Source organism: Heteronotia binoei, chromosome 6, assembly GCF_032191835.1.
Source record: "Heteronotia binoei isolate CCM8104 ecotype False Entrance Well chromosome 6, APGP_CSIRO_Hbin_v1, whole genome shotgun sequence".
NCBI lineage: Eukaryota > Metazoa > Chordata > Lepidosauria > Squamata > Gekkonidae > Heteronotia > Heteronotia binoei.
Genome location: NC_083228.1, coordinates 73,421,057 through 73,445,237, shown reverse-complemented (window position 1 = coordinate 73,445,237; position 24,181 = coordinate 73,421,057). Strand labels below are relative to the sequence as shown.

The 24,181-nt window shown below is 42.8% G+C and overlaps 1 protein-coding gene across 2 annotated transcripts in view; it reads right to left on the bottom strand.

Moving 5' to 3' along the window:
- The window catches only part of STN1 (STN1 subunit of CST complex), a 55,762-nt gene that overhangs the window by 15,100 nt on the left and 16,481 nt on the right, over positions 1-24,181 (bottom strand). For both annotated transcript variants that reach the window (XM_060241716.1, XM_060241717.1), the window contains 6 exons: positions 21,474-21,545; positions 16,110-16,280; positions 13,967-14,078; positions 9,391-9,559; positions 5,999-6,121; positions 5,508-5,580 (listed from right to left, as the gene is read on the bottom strand). In XM_060241716.1, the coding sequence (XP_060097699.1) occupies positions 5,508-5,580; positions 5,999-6,121; positions 9,391-9,559; positions 13,967-14,078; positions 16,110-16,280; positions 21,474-21,545 (720 nt within the window). The remainder of the gene's footprint in view (positions 1-5,507; positions 5,581-5,998; positions 6,122-9,390; positions 9,560-13,966; positions 14,079-16,109; positions 16,281-21,473; positions 21,546-24,181) is intronic.

The window sequence follows — 24,181 nt, the reverse complement described above, 5'->3', positions numbered from 1 at the left end:
AAGATGGGGGTGACATTTGCTACCTTCCAGTCCTCAGGAACGGAGGCAGATTTCAATGAAATATTACATATTTTTGTCAGGAGATCCACAAGTTCAACTTTGAGTTCTTTCTGAACTCTTGGATGTATGCCATCCAGACCTGGTGACTTATTAGTTTTTAATTCGTCCATCAGTTGTAGGACCTCCTCTCTTGTCACCTCAATCTGGCTCAGTTCTTTCAACACCCCTTCCAATAGAAGTGGTTCCGGGGCAGACAAACACTTCTCATCTTCCACAGTGAAGACAGAGGCAAAAAATTAATTTAGCTTCTCAGCCATTTCCCTATCCTTCTTCAGTAATCCTTTGACCCCTTGGTCATCCAAGGGCCCCACTGCCTCCCTGGCTGGTTTCCTGCTTCTAATGTATTTGAAGACATTTTTATTGTTGGTCTTTATGTTTTTTGCAATATGCTCCTCATAGTCTCTTTTTGCCTGCCTGATCACAGTCTTGCATTTGATTTGCCACAGCCTGTGTTCCCTTTTATTAATCTCACTTGGACTAGCTTTCCACCACTTAAAGGAGTCCTTCTTACCTTTTACAGCTTCCATTACTTTGTTTGTTAACCATGCAGGCCTTCTCTTATACCTGTTTGTGCCTTTCCTAACTTGTGGTATATATTTTATCTGAGCTTCTAGGATTGTAGTTTTAAATAGCCTCCACGCTTTCCCAAGGGTTTTGACTGTATTTATCTTTCCTTTCAGTTTCCTCTTCACTTGCCTCCACATCTCAGAGAATTTACCCCTTTTAAAGTTAAACGTGGTTGTGCTGGTCTTTTGGGGCAACTCCCTATTTATACAAATAGTGAAATCAATAACGTTATGGTCACTGCTCCCAAGCGGTGCGATCACTTTTACATCTCTCACCAGGTCTTGGGCATTACTTAGGACCAAATCCAGGATCGCCCCAACCCTGGTAGGTTCTGTGACCATCTGCTCCATAGCACAGTCATTGAGAGCATCTAGAAACTCAGTCTCTTTCGACCAGAATACATATTGACCGAATCAATCTGCGGGTAGCTAAAATCACCATCTTTAAGCCTTCCATCATATTATAGTCGTCCTCTGTCTTTTGATTTGGTGGGCGATAACAAACTCCCATAGTTAAATTTCCTTTTGGGCCCTCTATTTCAACTCAAAGCATTTCTAGAAGGGAGTCTAATTCTCTGACCTCAGTTTTATTGGACCGTATACCCTCTCTGACATATAGAGCCACCCCACCTCCAACCCTTCCCTCCCTATCCTTCCAGTATAACTTATATCCAGGAATCACCGTGTCCCACTGATTCTCCTCATTTCACCAAGTTTCTGAAATTCCCACAATGTCTATGTTTTCTCTCAGCAATAAACATTCCAACTCACCAATTTTACTTCGAAGACTTCTAGCATTTGCGTACAAACATCTATAATTTCCTAGGCAAGCTAGGCCCGCCACCTTCCTCCTGCCGCCTCAAGACTCTGGCAGGCAGTCCATTCTGTTTGTCACCGTCTCAGTGGGCAACTCTGTTCCATTAACCTGTAGAAAAGTATCAGCTAACCCTTCATCTCTTTGAGATGAGTCTTCTCGAACCAGAGACATTTCATCTCCTGTTGGCTTTCCCCCTAGATTTAGTTTAAAAACTGCTCTGCCACCTTTTTGATTTTAAGCGCCAGCAGCCTGGTTCCATTCGGGGACAAGTGGAGACCGTCTCTTTTGTACAGATCCTGCTTGTTCCAGAAAGCATCCCAGTGCCTAACAAACTTAAACCCTTCCTCCTTGCACCATCGTCTCAACCACACAATGAGACTTCTAATTTGTGCCTGTCTCTCCAGCCCTGCACGTGGAACAGGTAGGACTTCCGAGAAGGCTACCTTGGAGGTCCTGGCCTTAAGTCTCCCGCCTAGCAGCCTAAATTTTTCCTCCAGGACCTCACGACTGCATTTCCCCACATCGTTGGTGCCAACATGCACCACGACCACCAGCTCCTCCCCAGCACTATCTATCAGCCTATCTACTACACACGTAATGTCCGCTACCTTTGCACCAGGCAGGCAAGTCACCATACGGTCAGTACGCGGTTTTGCCACCCAGCTGTCTACTTGCCTAAGGATCAAATCACCAACTACCAAGACCCTCCCTCTCTCCCCGCCCAGGGATGGTTCCTTAGCGCGAAAGGATTCCCATTCACCAACCAAACCAAACTTGTTTATTCTTTGGTGGTTACATTCAAGCAGAAAAACTTCAGCTCCCACCCAAAACAGGTGGCATGTAACTTTTGTATCTCTGGTACAGTGGTGAGGGTGTTGGTCTATAAATGGAGGCCCTATTTAAATCCCATCTCTGCCATGAAGCTTATTGAGTGACTGTGGTACAGCTACTCTGTATCAACATAGGGTTGTTGGGTAGAAGGGCTGTTAGGTAAAAGAGAACCTCTCCTACTTAAAGAAACAGTGGGATAAAGATTTAACAGTCAAGCAGCTGTTGGCCAACAGAGTGTAAACACCATTAACTAAAAGATCTCAATTTAACTAATTAATACATACCTTTGAGAGAAGGTCATTTTACTTATCCACAAAGCATTTATTTATTTGATTTATATTCTGCCCTTTCCCATGAGCAGATTCAGGGCAGGTCACAACATCGCAATAACGCAAAATAAAACAAAACATTACAACAGACAATAATTTAATGCTTGCAATAAATTCTGCTTGCCAAAATACCATGTAGGAACAGGTTTACACTATTGATCTCATCTGCAAAATACAGTTATTCCAAGCAAATTCTGGTTCAAGTTGTCTTGTTTGACAATGTAAAGTACAAGGTTAAATGTTTTCCTTATATATATTTAAGGGATAAAATGCTAAAATTCTGAGAGAATATCATATGATAGAGATCGAATGTAGTGTAATGCTTTTTCGTGAAGAGATGTAAGTTTTAAAATTATTTTAAACAAACTGCTTTCTCATGAAGAATGAATAAAGCAATGTAAAATCAAACAACATCACCCCAGAGTCGGAAATGACTGGTGCTTGCACAGGGGACTTCCTTTACCATTTTTTTTTACTAGGGATGTGAATTGGGAGGAAAAGACTGGGGGACTGATATATGGTGGGAAATTTAAATTTAAAATTTTCATTTTCATTTCATTTTATTTGATTTATATCCTGCCCTCCCCACCGAAGCGGCTCAGGGCAGCAGGGTAAGGGAGCTCACAGGAAGGGGAGGGTCTGGAGGAGTTGATCTCTGACCTGGAAGTGACACCATAAAATGACATCATATTTCTTGCTGAGTTCTAATCTGCTTGAATGACTGTCTTCAAAAGGCATATCCCCAAAATATGCAAGATTTAGCAGGCAGGGTGTGGACTGCGGACCTGTGATACAGCATCTTTTCTAAAGTTAAGTTAAGTAAGTCTGGGTTTGGTCACTGCCAGAATGGGAAACCTCCCAGCAACTTTACATATGATCTATTGAATTTCATGATGAAAGAAAGGGAAGATATAGATTTAATAAAATCAGAACATAACTTTTTTTCTGCAAAATGTCTGGTTTCAGCATGACGCAGGCAATTGTTAGAAAGTAAAAAAACCCTCAGAGCTCAGGCCCCTGAATCCCTATCAGATGGATGCTTCACTTTCAAAGAAACCCACAGAAGAAAAATTCAGTGACGCTCATAATGGAATAAAGCACAAGCACTTACCCTACCAGAGGTACATTATTCAAAAGACTCAAAACTTTTTGAAGAAAGAAATTTATCAGATTCAAAAGTAGAAGTGCGCACAATCTGGGGAAATAGAAGTTTGTCCCAGTTTGTAAGGTCACACAAATCATGAGCCTCCCTGAACCTCTCCATTTACTGAATCAGTTTGGTTTGTGAGGTTCAGGGAAAGATCTGAGATCTTCCCTCCCTTCTACCCACTAGTGGCAGCTCCCTGAGGCCAGCAGAATGAACCAAGGGGAAGATCTTGCAAAAGCCTTTGAAAGGGAATGTTTCCTTTCAATGGCTTTTGCAAGCGAGCTTTCATGAGCATGGCACCTGCTTGCTAAATCCATTTAAAGGGAACCCTTGGGAATGGGTGGGAGCGAAAGGGATCACTGAAATGGCTTGCATTCATTTTGGTCTAACAGAATGAAATGGATGGAAGACATTTCAGCAATCCCAATCTTGACCCCACTCCGCTTCCCCACACAAGCCCCACGAATCTCCCCAAAACCACATGGAGCATTGTGGGAGAGTCATGGATAAGGGATGGGCACAAACTTCCAATTTGTGAACCACAAACTAGCAATGTTCATCATGAAATAGGTTCATGATGAGATGTGTGCCCATCCCTACTCAAAAGCAAACAGGATGATGATGATGATGATATACATTTCTAAACTGCCCATAGTCAAAGCTCTCAGGGTAGTTTACAACAAAAATCAGAGATGAGCCTTGATCAAGCACACAAGTCAGACCTCCCCTTTGGTCTGTGACAACACAGGCCTTTTCACTCATTCTTACCAGTGACAGCAAGTTTGGGAACTATTCCAAGGATTAAGCTGTTGGAATGTTGAGGATAAAGAAAAGGAACACTTTGTTTTGTGTGATTCCTTCATTTGGCTTGAACAGTAGAAGAGAAGCCTTTTTTGCACCTGATCTACCAGGGCTCTTCTGGGTTCCTTAGCTGGATCAAGTGCTTGAGTGGATTCCAGAAGTTTCATTTCCCTTTATCAAGAAGACCCACCTGTATTCCTGTAAAATGTTTCTAGGCTATATGGGGCTACAGTTGTGGGAAGACTAGAGATTAAGACTGAATCACAGTTACTAGGGAGCAAGCCCCACTAATTTACTTCCAAGTAAGCATGCATTACATGTAAGATTATGCATAAGATTACACAGGTATCTACTTGGGAGGAAGCTTTAGTTCAGAAAGTGAGATTTAGCTCATGAATGAGGACTGGACTGCATAGCCAAGGAAAGGTGCCAAGGAAAAGCACATGTGGCTGAGCCCGCCTGGCGGGGAGGGCGGGATATAAAAATAAAATATTATTATTATTATTATTATTATTATTATTATTATTATTATTATTATTACTATTATTACTAGATGAGAGTAGCAACGTGCCTGGATTCCACCAGAAAGTATAAAGCTGCTTACCATGAGCAGATGGAAAATCTTGGAAAGAAGTCACAATACTGGGTTAAACACACCTTACCTTTGTTCCTGCAGACGTTCAACATTATATTTTCAAAAAATGTGCCAATTCTCTACCCTATCCCCACAATCAATGTAATGTATCCTCCAGAAGAACCCAAAATAATTTTGACTGCAGAAACCAAAAATAAGTAGCAAGGTAGACTACATACTTTTGCACACACTCCCCTGCTCAAATAACTGCAGAGGATTCTCTCTTCCTAAAGCAGCAATTTTGTTTTGGTATCATTCAGAAAAAAATTGCTAACTGAAATTAAATTTTAATGTGAGTCATTAGGGAATTGAAAATACTTACACTTTGGCCTCTTACAATCAGCTTTGATTATTTCAAGGGTCACTCTGTACAATTCGTTATCCTGCTTGGTTACCTAGAGCAAATGAGAGAAATCCCATCAAAGGATTCTTTTTTGTAATGGATGGAACATGGCAACTCTTCTATTTGATTTCTCTCAATTAATACAGAGCTTGAAAGGAAAACTTGAGAGTAGCTTCAAAATGGGAAAAAAAAATCTAGAGGCTACACCTGTCATATTCAAACCATCTTGCTTTGTGGAGATTAAAGAAAACAATCTATGTCCTAATCCATGGCTTCCATTTACTAATTCCTTTCTTTTACACTGAGGCTTGATTTAAATATAGTGTAAGACCCGGCTGATGAAATCTATCCATGTCTATGGTACATCCCTTATTGTATTTAAATGTAATAGGAGCACACATAGCACAAGTACATGATAAGGGGGTTTACCAGTAGTCTCTCTCACTGTCAATTGGGGCTTAGGTACTTACACAGTAGACATCATTGGGATTCTTTGACTTCTGGAAAAGAGCACCCTTTTCCTGGAGCACATTTATTGCTTCAGTGAATGAACTCCTAATTAGCTTAGAGTTGAGGTCAGCTTTGAAATCCATCTGGGTGGAAACACAAACAAAAGATGACATATTTATGGGTGCCACCACAAAGCAGGGAGAAGCAGACAAGTCAAATGCAATAAAAGGTTGAGTCTAGTGGCACCTTTAAGACCAGTGACCAACAAAGTTTTATTCATGGTATAAGCTTTCATGCGCACAAACACTTCTTCAGATACAGTGAAATGGAAGTTATCAGTCCGCACTTCATTCTGCTGCTTCAGACCAACACAGCTAGCCATCTGAAAAGTTGTTTATTCAGATGTACACAGAGAATTAAAGCAACCTAGCTCTCTCCTTCAAATACCAGCAAGAATGCCACCCCCTAGATAAAAAAGGATTTGCTGCCAAAGTAATTGCTTCATGAGAGACTGATCCATTTTTAATATGGAAGAAATGAAACAGAGGATCTAGGAGAGAATAAAGCATGATAATTATTCGCTTTGGTCTAATGCATCAATCCTGTCAGATGAGAGGTTTAATTAAGTATGCGCTTAGTGTGAGCTGACATACTGCACAGCTTGGATGGCTCCTCAAAGAGAATTGCTAATGACAAACTCCCTGATAATGACAGAAAGAGCACAAGAGCAGATGTTAGCCAAAAAATACAAACAAGGAGCTTCTTGGGCATCCCAACAGTCACCTAAGTTTTATGAATCTGTAAGCACACTACAGTTTGGAACATTCATTCTGAATTCTGTCTCAGGAGCAGAAGGATGGCATTTGAACCTTTGCCTCTTCCTGCCTTGCTGAAAATGATTTGCAATTGCCCTAATCCTAAAAGTCAATCCACAGTCCTTGCCATTTGCTCTCCATATCCTTTACAGTTTAGGGACAATTGTAAAAGGCTGAAATTCACCCTGACCTGGATAGACCAGGCAAGCCTGATCTCATCATATCTCAGAAGCTAAGCATGGCTGACCCTGGCAAGTTTTTGGATGGGAGACTTTCACAGAATACTAGAGTCAGGAGGTGGAGGCAGGCTTTCAAGCCACTTCTTCTCCCCAAAAAACCACATTTGATTCAATTGAGTCAAAAAGGTGCTAGCACATAGGACAGACTGTATTGCTCTATTAACTGAAGCTGTATTAGAAAACCAGGTAGCAAAAAGTAGGGATAATTCAGCTGTACTGTAGTGTGCTCCCGTCTGTTATTAAAAATAATTACCAGTCATGCATTCCATAGTGCAATAGCAGTGAATGCTCTATCTGAGGTGGGGCAACTCACAATTTCCTAAGTACAACCCCCCAACAGAAGTGCAAAGGGGGGAAAGTTGTCTGAATAGCGGTGCAAAGAGGGAATAAATGGATTGCACTAAGAACTAAAAGTTTGTAAAGGTTCCCAAATTTTACCCATAATGAATCAGACGCATTAACCAACTGAATGTGATCAAAGGGCTTTTCATAGGGAATATGCAAGTTAAGCAAAAAGCAAGTTTTAAAATAGTAGTATGGTAGCAGATGAGGAACATTACCTTGGGAAAACTGAAAACTGATCTCATTATTCTCTCCACATCCTAATCACCATCTCACTTCGTGTTTATTGATGTGTAATGAATGGATTAAGAACAAGCAATAGTGTGCGTGAAATTACATAAACATAGTAAGAGCTAACACCATTAGCACTCATCTGGCAGAGGATGTGGATTCCGCCAGTGCACTTGAAGCATAAGAAAGACAAACAGGGTGGTGGTGGGGAGTGAAGCACCACTGAGAGTTGACTTCTCTAGAGGCACCTCATAAGGCCATGGCAAAGGTGAGATTTTAACCCAGGATGACTAAGCATCTCAAATATATTATCATAATAACTCCAAATTAATACTTGATACACAGAGCTGGGGAAATCAAGGATAGTTAACATGGTAGTAGCAATACTGTTCCTTTGTGTGTCCATAGTAAGGGGTCTGCATTTAACCCACCAAGCTGTATTAGTAGGAAGAATCTTCAATTTATATCATTATAGCCTTGAAGAAGTTAATTCCTTTCTGCTGTTTGATTTTTTTAATTTGTATTTTTCTGCCACAGACCAGCAGGGTACTTGTTAAAATCCAGGCCTATTTGCTTTATTAAAGTTCAATGACAAGCATTTCTTTTATGAAAACAAATGGTTGCCAGGAAGCAACCACCAGGAAGGAGTTCACAGAGCCCAGTATGAATGGGAGACAGTTTTGTTGTTGCTTTAATTCACTGAACAGTTCTTGGGGAATTTAAATACCCCCCTACAGTGCTGAGAATCTAAAACATCAGCCTTAAGGCTGAAGTAAAACTGTAGCATGCCAAAAAAAGTTTTTCCCTTCTTTTCTTTTCCAAGGTAATGAAAGGCAAAGCCTTTTGTTAAAGAGACACATATTTAAATAATATTCAACTGTTGCTACTAGCACAAGTAAGATTTAAAAATAAATATGCACATTTGGGTCAGATTTGCATCTGATGAGGATATAAATAACTTGATCAGCATTGGAGTCATTCAAATTTACTCCAGGTGCATATCTGGCACATGAATGTAATCTCTGCATGGTACAAAACTTTTATAAACAGAATTTTTATTTAACCAGAAGCACAATAAAAGACAGAAATCTTATGCTATTGAAAAACAGCCCACATCTCAAACAAGTAGTTTCTTTATGTACAACTCTGATTTCAATTAGAATTTTGGACATGGAGCCCCTCTCTCCCCCACCTCAAAGTTTTGCTCTGAAGTGGCTGAAATATCCAAGAAGAGGAATGTGTAACACAGAGCAGATGTCTGCATTCTCTTGACAATTTCCTACAATAAGCGCCATCTATTTAATATGTTGAGATTAATTTATCTTGCCCTTGACTAAATTCAGAGCTACTCAGGCCTGTCACTCAACTGATGCATTGTCTGTGAAAGACCTCCCATGTTCCAATATAGCTATCTAACACAGCTTTGAAAGTTTTCAAGTTGGAGCCATTAAGTTGCATCTTCCAGTTGGGTTCCAGTTTCAATAAGCTTACTCCTCTAAGCAAATACTGAGGCATCTAGTCACTTGCTGTATGTAAAAAAAGCCCTGTATACTTCATCCTGTTCCCTGAAAACCTCAGTTTTCACTAGATTTTTGGTAGTCAAATCTAGCCTTAATGATTGAGAATAAAAAGCTGAGGGGTTTGAAGCGGGCTTACTATTTATGGCTGCAGGTTTTATTGTCTCCATCTGGCAACAATTATGCAAAGATTTAGTTCACTGTTGGTGTTGCTGGATTAGCACTTAAGTGACCTAAGGTGCTCCCAGAATAAGTCGCTATTACTTACATGTTCAGTGGCGGTACTTGGCCCACACTGCTTGATTAGTGATACCAAAGAAGCCACAGTTTCTAATTCCTGCTGATAGAAGTTCTGAGTTTTGTTCTTCGATAGGAAATCCATTATTTTTTCACTCAGTACAGTGATGGAGCCCAGCATGGCTGCTGAACCTGGACCACTATCAACAAAGAGAAGGTAGAATCAATCATGAAAATTATACTGGACTGACCAGACTAAAAGACTATCTGAAGTTTTGTACCTAAGAAAACTGTTAGTTTTCAGTGGCTTAGCATGTTGACCTGAAGCAGAACCAAGTTTGAGCCCAGTGACGCCTTTAAGACCAACAGCATTCAAGGTGTAAGCTTTCCGAAGAAACATGCATGCACATGAAAGCTTATACTTGGATAAAATGTTGTTGGTCTTAAAGGTGTCACTGGATCTGTTAGCTTTCCAGTACCACTGAACACCCAATCAACCATTATAAGGCTGGATCAAGACAGGCACAAAATCATGTAATTGTTTAAGATCTTTTGGACCCAACCATAAATGACAACTCCAAGATTACAATGCACATGTCCTGGAGCATGGACACCATATCCTCCTTGGCTGCAGAGTTACAAAGTATCAGAATGAGGCAACCTTAACCTATGGTCCGAAAACTACTTAATTACAGACACTGCATGACAAGTTTTCAAACTCTCATAGTCCATTTATGCCATAAATAGGCCATTTGAATCTCAGGATCAGGGCTTTTGGGTTAGTCCAGTGGCTGAGGATGATGACAGTGCAAGTGAGGGACATAAAGGAAGAATTCCTGTCACCCTGCCAGCATACTGGTGATTCTCAAATCCAAGGTCGAAAAGAAATCGCATATGCACACACATAGAAGTGTTTCATTGTAAACATCCCAAGCTCTGTGAAACGGGAGCAAGGTTGCAGCAGAGCATTGTCCAGAGTTCTTGCAAAATGAAACATTTATCTATAAATAGTGAAATCAGTCAAATTTTAAGATAGTTCAATTTGGTGACTGGAGCTAGAAACAGGCAAAACAGATCTCTCTACAAACCTGAAAAGGGGCCCCAGGTTTACAGGTAAATATGAAATCTTTTTAAAAAACAAGGTTAAACCCCCCAAAAAACTGCAACTTTAAGCAACAGACTCTCTCAGTGATTGCTGATAGGCAACCATTGTATTGCAGTAGATGACAGAGATAAGTTCTCTTGGAGAAAATGGCTACTTTGGAGGGTGGACTCTATGGCATGATATTCTGCTCACGTCACTTTGCTTTTGATTCATTCTGATTTAAGAACCACTTTGCTTTTGATTCATTCTGATTTAAGAACCACTGGTGTACATGAGGATGCAGTTGTAGGTAACTACCCATGTGAGAAATGTGCAGTATGTCCATTGGCACTGAAGACCAAAGAATTTGTACATCCCAATGGCACAGTTAGGATACCCTTGAAGTCCTTCAACAATTGCAACATGCGCTATTGTGTATACACGGTGATATGTGGGTGTGACAGTGTTTATGTAGGAAATACAACCCATTCTGTCAAAATTAGGATTTTGGAGCACCAGTCCCGCATATGGAACCAAGTTCTATAGGCTCCTTTCATGGAGCACTTCTTGTCCAAACATCATTCTATAGACGATATGAAATTCTGTGTTATTTATAAATATCAGAATGTCCCTAATTACAATTGGGATGCACTTAAAGTGATTCTTCAAGAAGAGAGCTTTTGGATTTTTAAACTCAATTCCATGGCACCTGTGGGCCTGAATTCTGCCACTGATTCTGCTTGTTATTTGCAAAATATAATTGACATAGCCACCATTCGATGTTCTGCTTTATACATTGCACTGTGCTGTATCGCTTGAAGAGCTAGCACAGGTGTGACTGATTGACTGCATATAGTAATGGTATGTGCATAGCTCTATTGAGATACTTTTCTCCAAAGAATGGTGCCTGAGATGTTGCTGCCCATTTTGGAATGGTGATGAGATGAGAGATTAGAAGTTGGTTACTTTTGTATTGATTAATTTTGAAAGGATTTATACTATGATGTATTGACTTTATACCTCCTGTGCTTTTGGCAAGTGTGTTATTGTGAATTATTGATCTACTAGTAATAAGGCCCATTGTGAAGAAAATATAATGGGCTCTAGAAAGAGGCTCTGGGTGAGTGCCCCCCCAATCTTTGCTGTCTTCCACCCACCCAAGTGAAGGCATGCACTTCCCCCATACACACCTGAAGCTGATGTCTGTCATCTGGAGAGCAGTTGTAATTCTGAATGATCTCCAGCCCTCATCTGGAGATTGGCAACAGTGGTTCCCCAGGAGGAAATGGCATTGTATCTGTCTGAGGTCTCATCCCTCCTCAAACCCCACCCCTTAAATCTCCAGGAATCTCCTAACCTGGAGTTGGCAACTGTATCTCCTCTTTATCTGTTCCTCTTTCAGCTTTCCTTTGCCTTCCCCCTACCTGCAGCTTCTACATAGGAAAAGGACAATCTTTCTTCACACTAATGGGGGGAGACCAAAGCAGCTTACATAATTTTCATCTTCCCACTTTGATCTGCACAACCTTGTAAGTTAGGTTAGGCTGAAAGTCTGTGACTGGCCTAAAATCATCCAGTCAGCTTCCATAGCAAAAACCTGGGTATGGCAGACTCTGAAGCCCCCTCCCCACCCCTAAACCTTAGCTTTTACTCACCTCACCAATGTTCCCTCTAAAGCTGTAAAGTCTTGTGAGCAAAAATCTACTTTGTCAGCTACTGGCACTAAAGTTGTGAGCTACGGCATAAATTATTGTGCTCTGGGGCCATTTTTCCTGAGCTAAGACAAAAAGGTGTGAGCTGGAAGTTAAAAAACTGTGAGCTAGCTCATGCTAACTCAGCTTAGAGGGAACACTGCTCCTCACCCTTGCTGTCCTTCCATCCACCTGGCAGCTGAAACAGACACTGGCTTTCCATCCCCTCCCCCACATGTGTGTGTATGTGTGTCAACATGTCTGTGGTGGCTCAAAGCCCTGAAACAGGTCCAGAATGCTGAGAAGGAAGAATGGGGAGGGGGGAGTGCAGGGGGAGCATGACGATGGTCACACAGATACTGAAGCACATCATTCCTTTTGTTTGCAGTGCATTGTTGCCACATTTTCCTGTCATATCCAGCCTTGTGGTGTTTAGCATCAGCATGAGGTTGTGGCATTTGGGGGGGGGGGGTCTGGCATGGTTGTGTTATAGAGTATGTACCTCAAGATTTTATCTGATTTCAGTTTTCCATCTTCTCTCCCCTCCCTACAGCATCTCCCTAGTAAAAGTACAGTCTTTCTCCCCAATGGAGACAAAAGCAGAACGTGACCTCATCAAGGTATAATGACACAGCCCTCACTAGCAGATTGTGTAAACAGAAAAGAGCTACGTGGATAATGGAGCAGGGAAAAGGGTCAGAAAAACCTCTGCGAAAGCCAGCCTCCAAAGGCAATAATGCACGCAAAGTATTTGAATAAGTATCAAAAGAGTTTGTTGCAATACAAATTCAGAGAATAATACATAAGACGACCACAAACCCACACCCAAAGTCACTCTGAAACAAATTAATGTCCAAACATTTTAGGAAAGAGATGCAGGCAACAGTTCCATTGGTAAAGTTGTCCACAGAGAACAAAAGCTCCAAAACTTTTTTCTTCCGCACAACATGGCACAGTAAAAAGAACACAACGCGGTAGTACTTGGACCATACCAGACAGTAATGATTGTAAGCATATTGGATACAAGTGATTGCTAGCATCAGCATGTAAACTGCTTGAGACTTTCTGTAAGCTCGTAGAAGCCTTTGCGAAATGTGGGATCAAGTACTACCGCATCACGTTCTTTTTACTGTGCCTTGCTGTATGGAAGAAAAAAGTTTCTATGTCTTGTTCAAAGGTGAGTGGCCTTCTGATGGGGTTCTGGCCTGACAGGGCCAGCAGTATGTGGGTCATAACAGTACATTATTTCCTTATATTCATGGCTCTCTGTTTTAGATTCCCACCTGAAAGCTGGCAATCCTGGAAGAAGAGAAGAAAGCAGGAAAAAGGGAGAGGCAATGGGGGTTTCAGGAAAGGGAAAGAGAAAATAGTGGGGGATAGAGATGCCTCCTGTAAATCCTTGCAGGTTCCCACTTCTGGTTGTGATCACACACACTAAATAATGCACTTTCAATCCACTTTCAAACTGGATTATACTGTGTGAACTAGCAAAATCCAGTTGGAAAGTGAATTGAAAGTGGATTGAAAGTGCATTATTTAGTGTGTGTGAACACAGCCCTAGTGTTACAATTTCCACTGCCATATAAGCACTGTATTTTGCACAGAATATTGTTTTTGTGGTATCATTACCAGAGTAGGTCAGATTTCCTTTACTAATAGTCAGAGGTTTTAATACTATTTCACCACAATACTCAAGTCATAAGACATGTTAGCTGCATACTCCCACAAGGCAACTACTTTCAAAGGAAACTGTTTCACATTCAGCTGTGGCACACACCTACTGTTCAAGTAAGCATGCACCTGAGAATACTCGGCATCTCCTATTCACTGACCTCTGTCTCTCTTCTGGTAGATGGAATGTCTTATCATAAATCTCTCTGTATAGATGGGGAAGTTCTAGCATCCTTGAAATCTGAGCTTCACAGATAGGATCATCAATTTTGTCTGAAAAGATGAGAGATGCACAAGCATAATCACATTTGAGTTTCTAGGAAGGAAAACTTAATCTGTAGTTTTATTCAATGTATATATTACAAGCCTTTTTATCCATAACTCAATACAGTGTATGGCCCACATAGAACCCCTATGACAGCCAGTGATTAGAATGCTGGAAGAGGGTCTGAGAGACCCAGGTTCAAACTCCCACTCTGCCACAGAAGCTTGTGGGGTGATGATGGGCCAGTCACACACATCCAGCCTAACCTACCTCGTAGGGGGTTTGTGAAGATAAAATGGAGGAGAAAAGAATGATGTAAGCCACTTTGGATCCCAACTGGGGACAAAGGAGAAATATGAATTTAGAAAGTAAGTAAATAGTAGGGCTATGCACACTGTGTCTGTATTTGAAGCTGAGTTTGTAGCTTGCTCCTAGAAAGTGAGGGGAGACTAGCTGCTTTGCTCGGCTACTGGCATAAAAAAGCCCCAAACTCTTGCTTGTTGTATAAGGTAGTGTGTGTGTATGTGTGTTAACTGCTGCTCAGCTTATGCCAACCCTATGATTAATGTCCTCTCAGATGTCCTCAGGGCCAGATGAACAATTAGGCAAATGAGGCAGTTGCCTATGGGTCCCCATGCCTTTAGGGGCCCTGGGCCAGCTTTCCCCCCAGCTGTTTCCCCCCACGGCCCGCAGCTAGTTTGCTTCTTCCTCCGTCGGCCCCTTCCCCTCAGCTTGCCTGCCTCGTCTCCTTCCCATCGCTTCCCCCTTCCTCTGCCCGCCCCCTCCCCCCCTTATTGTTGCTTCCCTGTTTGTTTGCTTCCCTCTTCACCTGACCCCTCCCCATTGTTTCCTTCTTTGTCCGCCTGCCCCGCCTCCTCCCCATCTGCCAGCCCAGCCCCAGGGAAACCCATCTCTGGAGCGAGAAACCCGCTTCTGTGCTTGTGCAAGCCGGCTCCTTCAGCCTCGCCTGCTCTTCAGCAGCTCCTCAGCCCCTCTTCTGCAGTGCCAGGCCAGCCAACACTGGCTCTCACAGAGCAATGGGATAGAGAGAGAGAGCCAGCAGGCTCCCTTCGCAGCCGCCTGCTGCCGTCCCTTGCCTGCACCGTTCACCTCCCCGCAGCCGGCCGCCACTCTCCCCTCCCTGCGGCCACCTGCCAGCTGTCACCATTTACTTGCCCGCTGTCATCCCCTGCCCACCGCCATCCCCGCCCACCCTCTGTGCCAGCTGCCGGCTTGACAAAGTCGGGGGGTGGTGCGTGCCAATGACAATAATGATGTCACTGCCACACGACCCCCCCCCCCCGGACTTTGCCGAGCTGTTGCAGGGGGTGGGCGGGGATGGTGGCAGGCAGGGGACGGCAGCAGGTGAGGGGAAGTAAATGGCGGGCAGTAACGTTATTATGACATCATTGGGGCATGCGCGAAAATAAAAACATAGTGCGGGCGGAGGTCAGGGATTCCTCCTAGGGGCGCAGGCACCCCTAGCCCTGGGCCTGTGTGCAGCCAACAACTGAGCCCCTCTTTCCCTGAGTTGCCTGGTGATGCTGGCATCCTCACCAAGTTTGCCTCTCTCTGCCTCTCCCCCACAGCTTTGTCGAAGCGGCTTTTGAGAAGTTGCCCGCAGGCAGCATTGGGGCAAGCGCTCTGTCTCTGAGATAATTGGCAAAGGGGCCCCTAGATTTTGACTGCCTAGGGTCCTCCACAGGGTTTAATCCGGCACTGGATGTCCTATTGTTAACAGCCTTGCTCAGGTCTTGCAAACCAAGGGCCTTGACTGCCTTTATTAAGTCAGTCTGTCATCTTACGTTGGGTCTTCCTCTTTTCCTTCTGCCTTCAACTTTTCCAGCAACTCCTGTCTTTTCATGATGTGACCAAAATACTAACACATACGGTCATATACAGTACCATTCAAGAGTGTGGAGATCAGAAAGTGACTCAGTTGTGACAAATCTATATAACGATAGACCCTTTGGGTATGGCTTAGATGTCTGATAAATGGCTGGATAAACACACATACTGTTGAACAATTAACTGCTCACAATATATGGAGGCGCTTATTTCTCGCTTCTGTCTATAGGTTCTAACACAACCACGGACTCTCACAACATCACCAATATCCAGTCTACTTTTCAGCCGAACCACTTCTTGGAGCTTCCTCATCTGTTCAACTAGATCCAGGCTACTTGAGGTACTAGGATTAGAGTCATAATCTGTGACAAAAAAGAAATAACTTAGTTGGCACTGCTTTATTAACAATATTGGATGATATTGGATTTATATCCTGCCCTCCACTCTGAATCCCAGATTCTCAGAGCGGCTCACAATCTCCTTTATCTTCCTCCCCCACAATAGATACCCTGTGAGGTGGGTGGGGCTGAGAGGACTCTCACAGCAGCTGCCCTTTCAAGGACAGCCTCTGCCAGAGGTATGGCTGACTCAGGGCCATTCCAGCAGTTGCAAGTGAACAGCCAAATAGATTTTGAGATCTTATGTCAGATATTGCCTAATATACTATAAGCACTGAAGGCAACATCCCAGTCAGTATATTATTTTTAAACTGCAAATCCATGAAGGGTAGGATCCAAGCTCCCACAAATGGAGGTACAGAGTTCACAGAAGTATACATTTCCTGCTGTCTGCCTGCTTTCTCCTATAAAGCCACTGCAGAGTTCCTTCAGAACAATATGCTATGTAACAAAGGGGGCTGCAACAAATGGGGGAAACGTCAAAAACCATTCTGCTCTCATTGCTCTGTGAACTTCATTTACACAAGAGGGATACTACTTGAATACAGATACAATTCAAGAGAACAATATGTTACATTGAGTATTGCTTAGGTCACAATCAGACATTACATTAACTCTGTTTCTCCATATTTTAGAATCTCAGTTTACATTCAGTTTGCTGCAGCAAACTGGGGGCTTCAGTGTTCAATCATATTCCATACGAGGAGGGGAGGGGAATGCGCAAGCATGACAACAAGCTCCACTCATGCTCATCATGAACATAGATTTCTCTTGTTTTTGAATGTGGTCATAGTGAGTCCATAGCAGTGGCAAAGGTTGAACTGCAGACCTTCCTGATTCACAGGAAACAAGGGGAAACAGGTGATAAAAGGCCAACCTGGCAACAGCAGTAACCTGGGCCTCCATTGAAAGTGAGACATCCAGGATCACTCCAAGGCTCCTCACCCTTGGTGCTGGGGTCAACAGAGCCCTGTCAACTCCCATGATTCAAGTACAGGACCTCTATCTTCACTGGATTTAATCTCAGATGGCTCTGCTGTAACCATCCAACCACAGCCTCTAATGCCCTGGCCAAAATATCTGAGGCAGAGTCTGGCTGGCCATCCATCACCAAATAAAGCTGGATGTCATCAGCATACTGAGGGCAACCTAACCCAAGCCCCCAAACCAACTGGGCAAGGGGGTACATGAAGATGTTAAACAACATTGGAGAGAAGATCGCCTGCTGCAGCACTCCACACTCCAGCAGGTATTGCCAAGACATCCTCTCCCCAAGTGTCACTCTCTGTTCTCAACCATGAAGGAAGGAGGAGAGCCATTGTAAAGCAGTCCCCCATATTCCTACATCAGTGAGGCAGTGGATCAAAATGTCATAATCAACTATGTTGAAAGCTGCTAAGTCCAAAACCAACAACAGCACTGACCCGCCTTGATCCAGTTGGGGGGGGACCAGCACAATCTCCATTCCATGGCCAGGGCAGAAACCAGACTGGAATGGATCCAGGAGAAAGAGATAATGGAGGTGACTTAGAAAATATTGTAAAACTGGGTGACTTCAACTATATTCACTATTTAAACATGTGCACAAAACATGAGGTTCCCAGACATCATGCATGACTGTGCACTGGAGCTGTTGGTTATAGCCAGCCAGAAGGATAGTGATCCTAGACTTTGTTCTCAGTGGGGCTTGATCCTTGGTGCAAGATGTGCATGTTGTTGCACCAGCTGGAAACAGTGACCACAATACTATTAAGCTCAGCTTTCATGTCAACAGAAACTTACCCCTAAAGTCCAAAATACTTGATTTCAAAAAAGCTGAACTTCACAAAAATGAAAGGACTATTTGAAGGAAGATGAAACCAACACTTTAATTGGTTAGCCAGCTGCTGCCTTTCCTGAGCAGAAAGGATATGGCCCTGGTACATTCCCTGGTTACATCTAGATTATATTACTGCAATTCACTAAAGATTCCTGAGTAAGTTTAGGAATCAAGGATAAGAGGACAGGTGCTTTTATGGAAATTAATTAAAAGAAGGGAAAGACTAGGAATAAATGGACAGTTCTCTTAATGGACAGAAATAAGCAGTGGAGTTATTGGGGCTGTTATTCGGGCTGGCACTATTTAATTTGTTCATACATAACCTGGAACTGAGAGTGAGCAGTGTAGCCTGCAAATGACACAAAATTATTCAGGATGGTGAAAACTAAGACTGTGAAGAGCTACAGGAGGATCTCTCCAAACTGGGTGAGTGAGCAACCACATAGCAAATGAAGTTCAGTGTGGGGAAATAATAAGTTGATGCACACTGGAACAGAAAGTCTCAACTTTATGTGTGTACTAATGAAGTCTGAACTTGCCAAGACTGAGAGGAATAGGGGATAATTCAATGAAAATGTTAACTGAGTGTACTCCAGCAGTGAAAAGGGCAAACTCTATGCTGGGGAATATTAGGAGATTGAATGAAAATAAAACAGCCAATATTATAATACCCCATGTGAACTAATCTGTGTGCAGTTCTGGTCACCATATCTCAAAATGGGCATTGCAGAGCTGGAAAAAATACAGAAGAAGGCAACCAAGATGATTAGGGGGCTGAAGCACCTTTCCTATGAGGAAAGACTGAAAAGTCTGGGGATTTTCAATTTAGAAAAGAGATAACTAAAGGTCAACATGGTACAGGTTTATAAAATTATGCACATGGTACAGAGTGTGGATAGAGAGAACTGTTTTATCCTCTCCCCAAATAGTCTTGGGACATCAACTGAAACTGATGGACAAAAAATTCAAGACTGACAAAAGGCTTCTTTAAAATATGGAATTTAACTGAGGATATAGTGATGGCCATAGGCATAGATAGCTTTAAAAAGGGATTAGACAGATTCATGGAGGATAGGTCGATTACTGGCTACTAAAGACTAAAGAGAGCCTCCATGTTTTGGGCAGTAAACCTCTGAATACCAATGTCATGAGACAACATCAGAGGAAGCCTTGGCCTCTATGTCCCATTGTTGGCCCTCCAGAAAAACTGGTTGGCCACTGTGCAAGACAGGAAGCTGGACTAAATGGACCACTGGTCTGACTCTTATGTTCTTATGATTCTGTCAGGTGCCAGCACCTGTTCCTTGCCTGTCCAGGCTCCCAGAGCCAGGTTTGGACTTGCCTGGGCTACTGGGGAACCTGGCAACCCCAAACAAAGAGCCCCAGAAGCCTCAAGGGAAGAAGACCCAGCAAGCTGTGGCCAGGCCAATGACTGGGAGTGTCAGCTGCTTCAGTAGCCCAGAGCTGGCCTCAGCGCACCACAGAGAAACAGCCTGGCAAAGAGAAGCCAATGATATCATCAACCAGCACTGTGGAAGAGAAACCTCAGCTGGCCCCAACAATGACCTCTGCCTGGCCTAAGGGCAACCACCATGTCAGTCCACACCCTCTTGACAAGGACAAGGGGGAACTCAGTGGAGGAGGCAAGGGAAGTGTGCTGCCAGGCCAGAGAGGACCATCTCAATCGTGGACAGGCAGTGTCATGATCCCCACTAAGCTGGCTTTGGAATCAAATTCAGAAGCCTCAGAGGAGCCAGAAACATGGCCTGGGTCAGCAGAGATCTGTGGAAGATCTGCCCCTGGCTCATCTGTTCCAGATCCAACTTCATCCAGCAGGATCAGTTGAGACAGAGGACTTGCGCCCAGATAGCCTACTGAAGATGCAGCACCAGACCATGGTTTTGGTGGATGTAATCCTTTACAGGAATCTGGCCCCAGTTAAACTTGGACATAATGAGTCCCAGGTGCTGCTGCTTTCAGAACAGGTGGAGCTGCTTTCCTCTCAGCTTTACTTAAGACTTGGGTTGAGAAGGGAAACTCGCTGGATCAACGTGTCCACTAGGCATAAGCCTAATGTTTCCACCTCCAGCGCCCCAGGGCTAAGAGTCTGGTACCACCTGAGGAGACCATGCTGGCCCTGTCTGCAAAGAACAGGACAGGTGGGACAGGAATTGCGGAGGGACTGGGAATCCAGGGAAGCAGGGGCAGAATGGAAAGCTGCCCAGCCACTGGTTAAGGACAGCAACGGTTCCATCATAACTGCCATCTTCCTCCTCTCTTCTCTTCCCCCACCTCCATCTTTGCTTCAGCCCTCTCCTCACTTGCCTGAGAATTTACAGCACAGTCCAGAACAGGGTAACAAAGACATATCTGATGCCATCTGAAATAATGTAGTGTCTATTTTGGATTTTGTTTTTAATTTGTTTTTATTGATTGTACATCACCTAGAACCTTACATCATAGGGAATAAGCAAATCATAAATGGAATAAGTAAATAAATTAAAATGAGGTTTCAAAAGCAGGCCAAGAGGAAGGTGGAGGACACAACACCCAAGGTTGGGGAGAGCCAATGTTTCAGGGAAGAGTGAAAAGCTGTGTGCTGCAAACCCCTCCTCTTCTCATTCTGAAGCCTGTGGATGTCTTTTTTTGAGCTGATGTCAGAATGGTGGAGCTGCAATGGGTACAGCCTGTTGTGGGGAGGAGAGCCTTCCAGATTCATTTATGATCCCCGTGTGTACCTCTACATGAAATGAAGAATTCTTCATTTGGAGACACAAAGATTAACACAACTCACATATACTATATCTACATTTTGTTATAATCAGAAAGTGATTATGTGCAATCAGAAATGTGAAAGGTAAGCTAGAGAAAACTAAAACAGAACAAGACATTCGCACAAAGGGAAGGTAGTGAAGAATATGGCAGGGCCTGCTACTATGTGAAAAACAACCAAGATTCCTTAGATGAATGAAGGTTGATTGGGAGACACAGCTGTCTGCAGAAAACATCTTTTCAGTCTTCCCTTACCATGGTGGGGAAATCACATCAGGAGCAAGAGCAAAGACTCCTTTGATGTTTTCAGTTGCTGGCTGCAGATTTAATCAAGCAGGAACAGGTACTGTTTGGTTGTCAACAAAGAGATCTTAGAACTGTGTTTTCAATGGTAATCACAAAGCTAAACGAGTATCAATGTCAAGAAAAATGAGATTAGCATCTCATAATGATCCTGCCTCATTTCAGTATCAGGAAATAATTTGAAATTTCAAGCAGAAGGCAAGCAGGGGTTAATACTACAGTAAAAACAGTCAGACTTAAGCAACTACTGGTCTGAATGTTACCTGACAAAGATTTCTGTTCTGCCGAAGGATTTTTCCAACAGATGCAGCTTATAACTCCTGTGCCATCGTCCACTAGAAGATAATAGTAACATTTGCCATTATGTTGGTTTTGCCATTTCCAAATACAAAAGTATAAAATTCAAACCTTTGGCGCTAAAAATCTTTTTGCCCAGCAATGTCTGTCCTTCTGGGGGAGGGGAGCGGGGGGGGGGGTAAAAGGAAGCAAACCATTGTCCAGTACCTCACCAGCATTTTCCCACTGGCTTCCCTTTCTCAGAAAAAACTACTTTCTATTGCAACAAATCAATAGATAGAATCTGGGTGGCCAATTCCAGACACTGAAGTGAGCCACACACACAACAGCTCACCCTCTAAATTCCTTCACTTACAGCCCTTGTCTGGTGGTGATGGATTGAAGGAGAGCAAAAGCATCTTAAATTTGAAGAGATAGGGAGGATGATCAAAGACAGAAACTGTCTGAGGCTAAAGTGTGTTTTTTCAGGGAAAGAAGGAAAGGGAATATCATTGTTACAAGGTTGGGTTGTAAAGATTTGAAGGACAGCTTCCTTATTACAAGAAAAAAAGTGTTCCATTGTTCATTTGTGGATACTGCTAATGTAAGTCAAATCACTGCAACAAGCAGATTTTTAATTCCAGCAGTCTCACTGCTCCCATCCTTCCTGCTCTGTTATATGCAAAAACATCCTATCTTTATACAAGCCCTTTTGTAAAATGGCAAACATTTTGCATGCCCTGTGAAATAAATATGAGAGATATATAAACTGTGCAATAGGGAAAGGACAACATTCATTACCAGCAACAACCAGAAAATGAGTTGCAGAAAGTAGCTGAATGAGGGCAGGGGATGCCCTTTATACAAGTATATCAGCTTTTGGTAATTCTTGAACCTGATATTCATAAATCCTAGTCCCATAATTTCTATCCAAGCACCTCTGCTTCTTTCAGGTGATTTATATTCTTTACAGTTTTTCTGTCTCTTGAATCAGTTGCTGGCTCTTTTAAACAACAGGACAGTTAGCTAGAAGAGCCACTGTTCTACCCTTGCACTTGGAAATTATCACAGCAGACAATCTATAGTTTTCATCATGCTGAATGTGGTTTTTAACAGGCTGCTTTTTAACTTTGTGCTCTTTATCTAGAATATAGGGACATATTTCACTGACCTATGGCCCCTTCCTCTTATTTTTAAACTTACTGTAATTTGCCCTGGGAAATCTGCTTTAGAATAAAAAGGCAGGATGTTAATGCTTAAAAATATGAATATTTGTTTTTCTGCTTAAAAAACCAAGTTTCACAACAAAGCCAACTTTGAAAAGAAAAACCCCAACCACATTTTTTGACATAGAAGTAAAGTACCTATTGATCTCTCCCGCCCCCCTTTGCTATTTCTTTCCACACCAAAGGATGCATAATTTCTAAGGTTCCCAGTGCAGCTGATGCAATCCTTTCTGATTCACTCCCCAGCTAGTAAAGCCTCTTTTTTAAAGCTGCTAGACGCAAATAGAAGTTACAACTTATTTTGGTCGAGTCAGCCTGACTGCGGCTGAAGGAAAGACAGGGAGGGGTAACCTGGCAAGAAGCCTGGAAATTATACTGGGAGCAGTCTGAAAGTGTAGGAGAAAAAGGAAATTGATGCAATGGTAAGCAGGAAGGCAGCCCTAAGCAAAGAAAAGAGTGCAGCCCTTTCAGAGTTTATTTTATTCGATTTTATTCAATTTAATTTTTCGAGTTCACTTTGGAGTACTCAACGTTTAGCTTATGACATTACTTTTCATTTGAATTTGAGGTAATAGAGTCTCTGTGATAAGAAACACGAAGTAACTACAAGGTACTTCACAGCTACAGTTTGGTGTGGTTGTTAAGTGTGCGGACTCTAATCTGGGAGAACTAGATTTGATTCCCTAATCCTCTATGTGCACCTGCTGAGTGACCTTGGGTCAGCCACAAGTTCTGTCAGAGCTCTTCCTTTCAGGAGCAGTTCTGGGAGCACTCTCTCAGCTCCACCTACCTCACAGGGTGTCTGTTGTGGGGAGCAGAAGGGAAAGGAGATTGTAAACTGCTCTGAGACTCCTTCAGGTAGTGAAGGGCAGGATATAAATCCAATCTCCTCTTTTACTGCATTTGTAAGAGAGAAGTCGCAAAGCTGCCATTAGCTGAGTTCGCTTGGTGCCTACCATTGCTGTACCAGCAAACTTCCTAGCCATCTAGACATTTCGATTGGGTGGTAAAAAAGGATATTCAGAGGTAGTTTGGAATGCATAATAGTAGCATCACTCCTCAATGAACCACTTTCTTTATAAGGCAAGGATACCCAAAGCAATATGGACAATCATGTACAAATCCTCCTCTCACTCTACTCTGGGACAGCAGAGAAAACTGAAACCTTAAGCAAAAGGAAATAAGACCACTCAACTGCTATCCCTCAGCATTTCACCTGAGAGCCAGTTCACACATTATAAAGACTGCATGTCCCTCACATGGCTGCTCAGAATCCTGTAGGTGGGACATTCACTTGGAGGAGTGTGGTTGGAATTGGAACCATGGCACGTGAGAAGAGGGAGTTCAAGTTCTCCTAGAGCCACTGTTTCTGACCAGAAACAGGTTCAATGAACTGTTGTTTTCCCAACTGAGGAAACTAGCAGTTCCCTAAGGTATTCACATTTGGAAAATGGCACTGACAGGAAGAC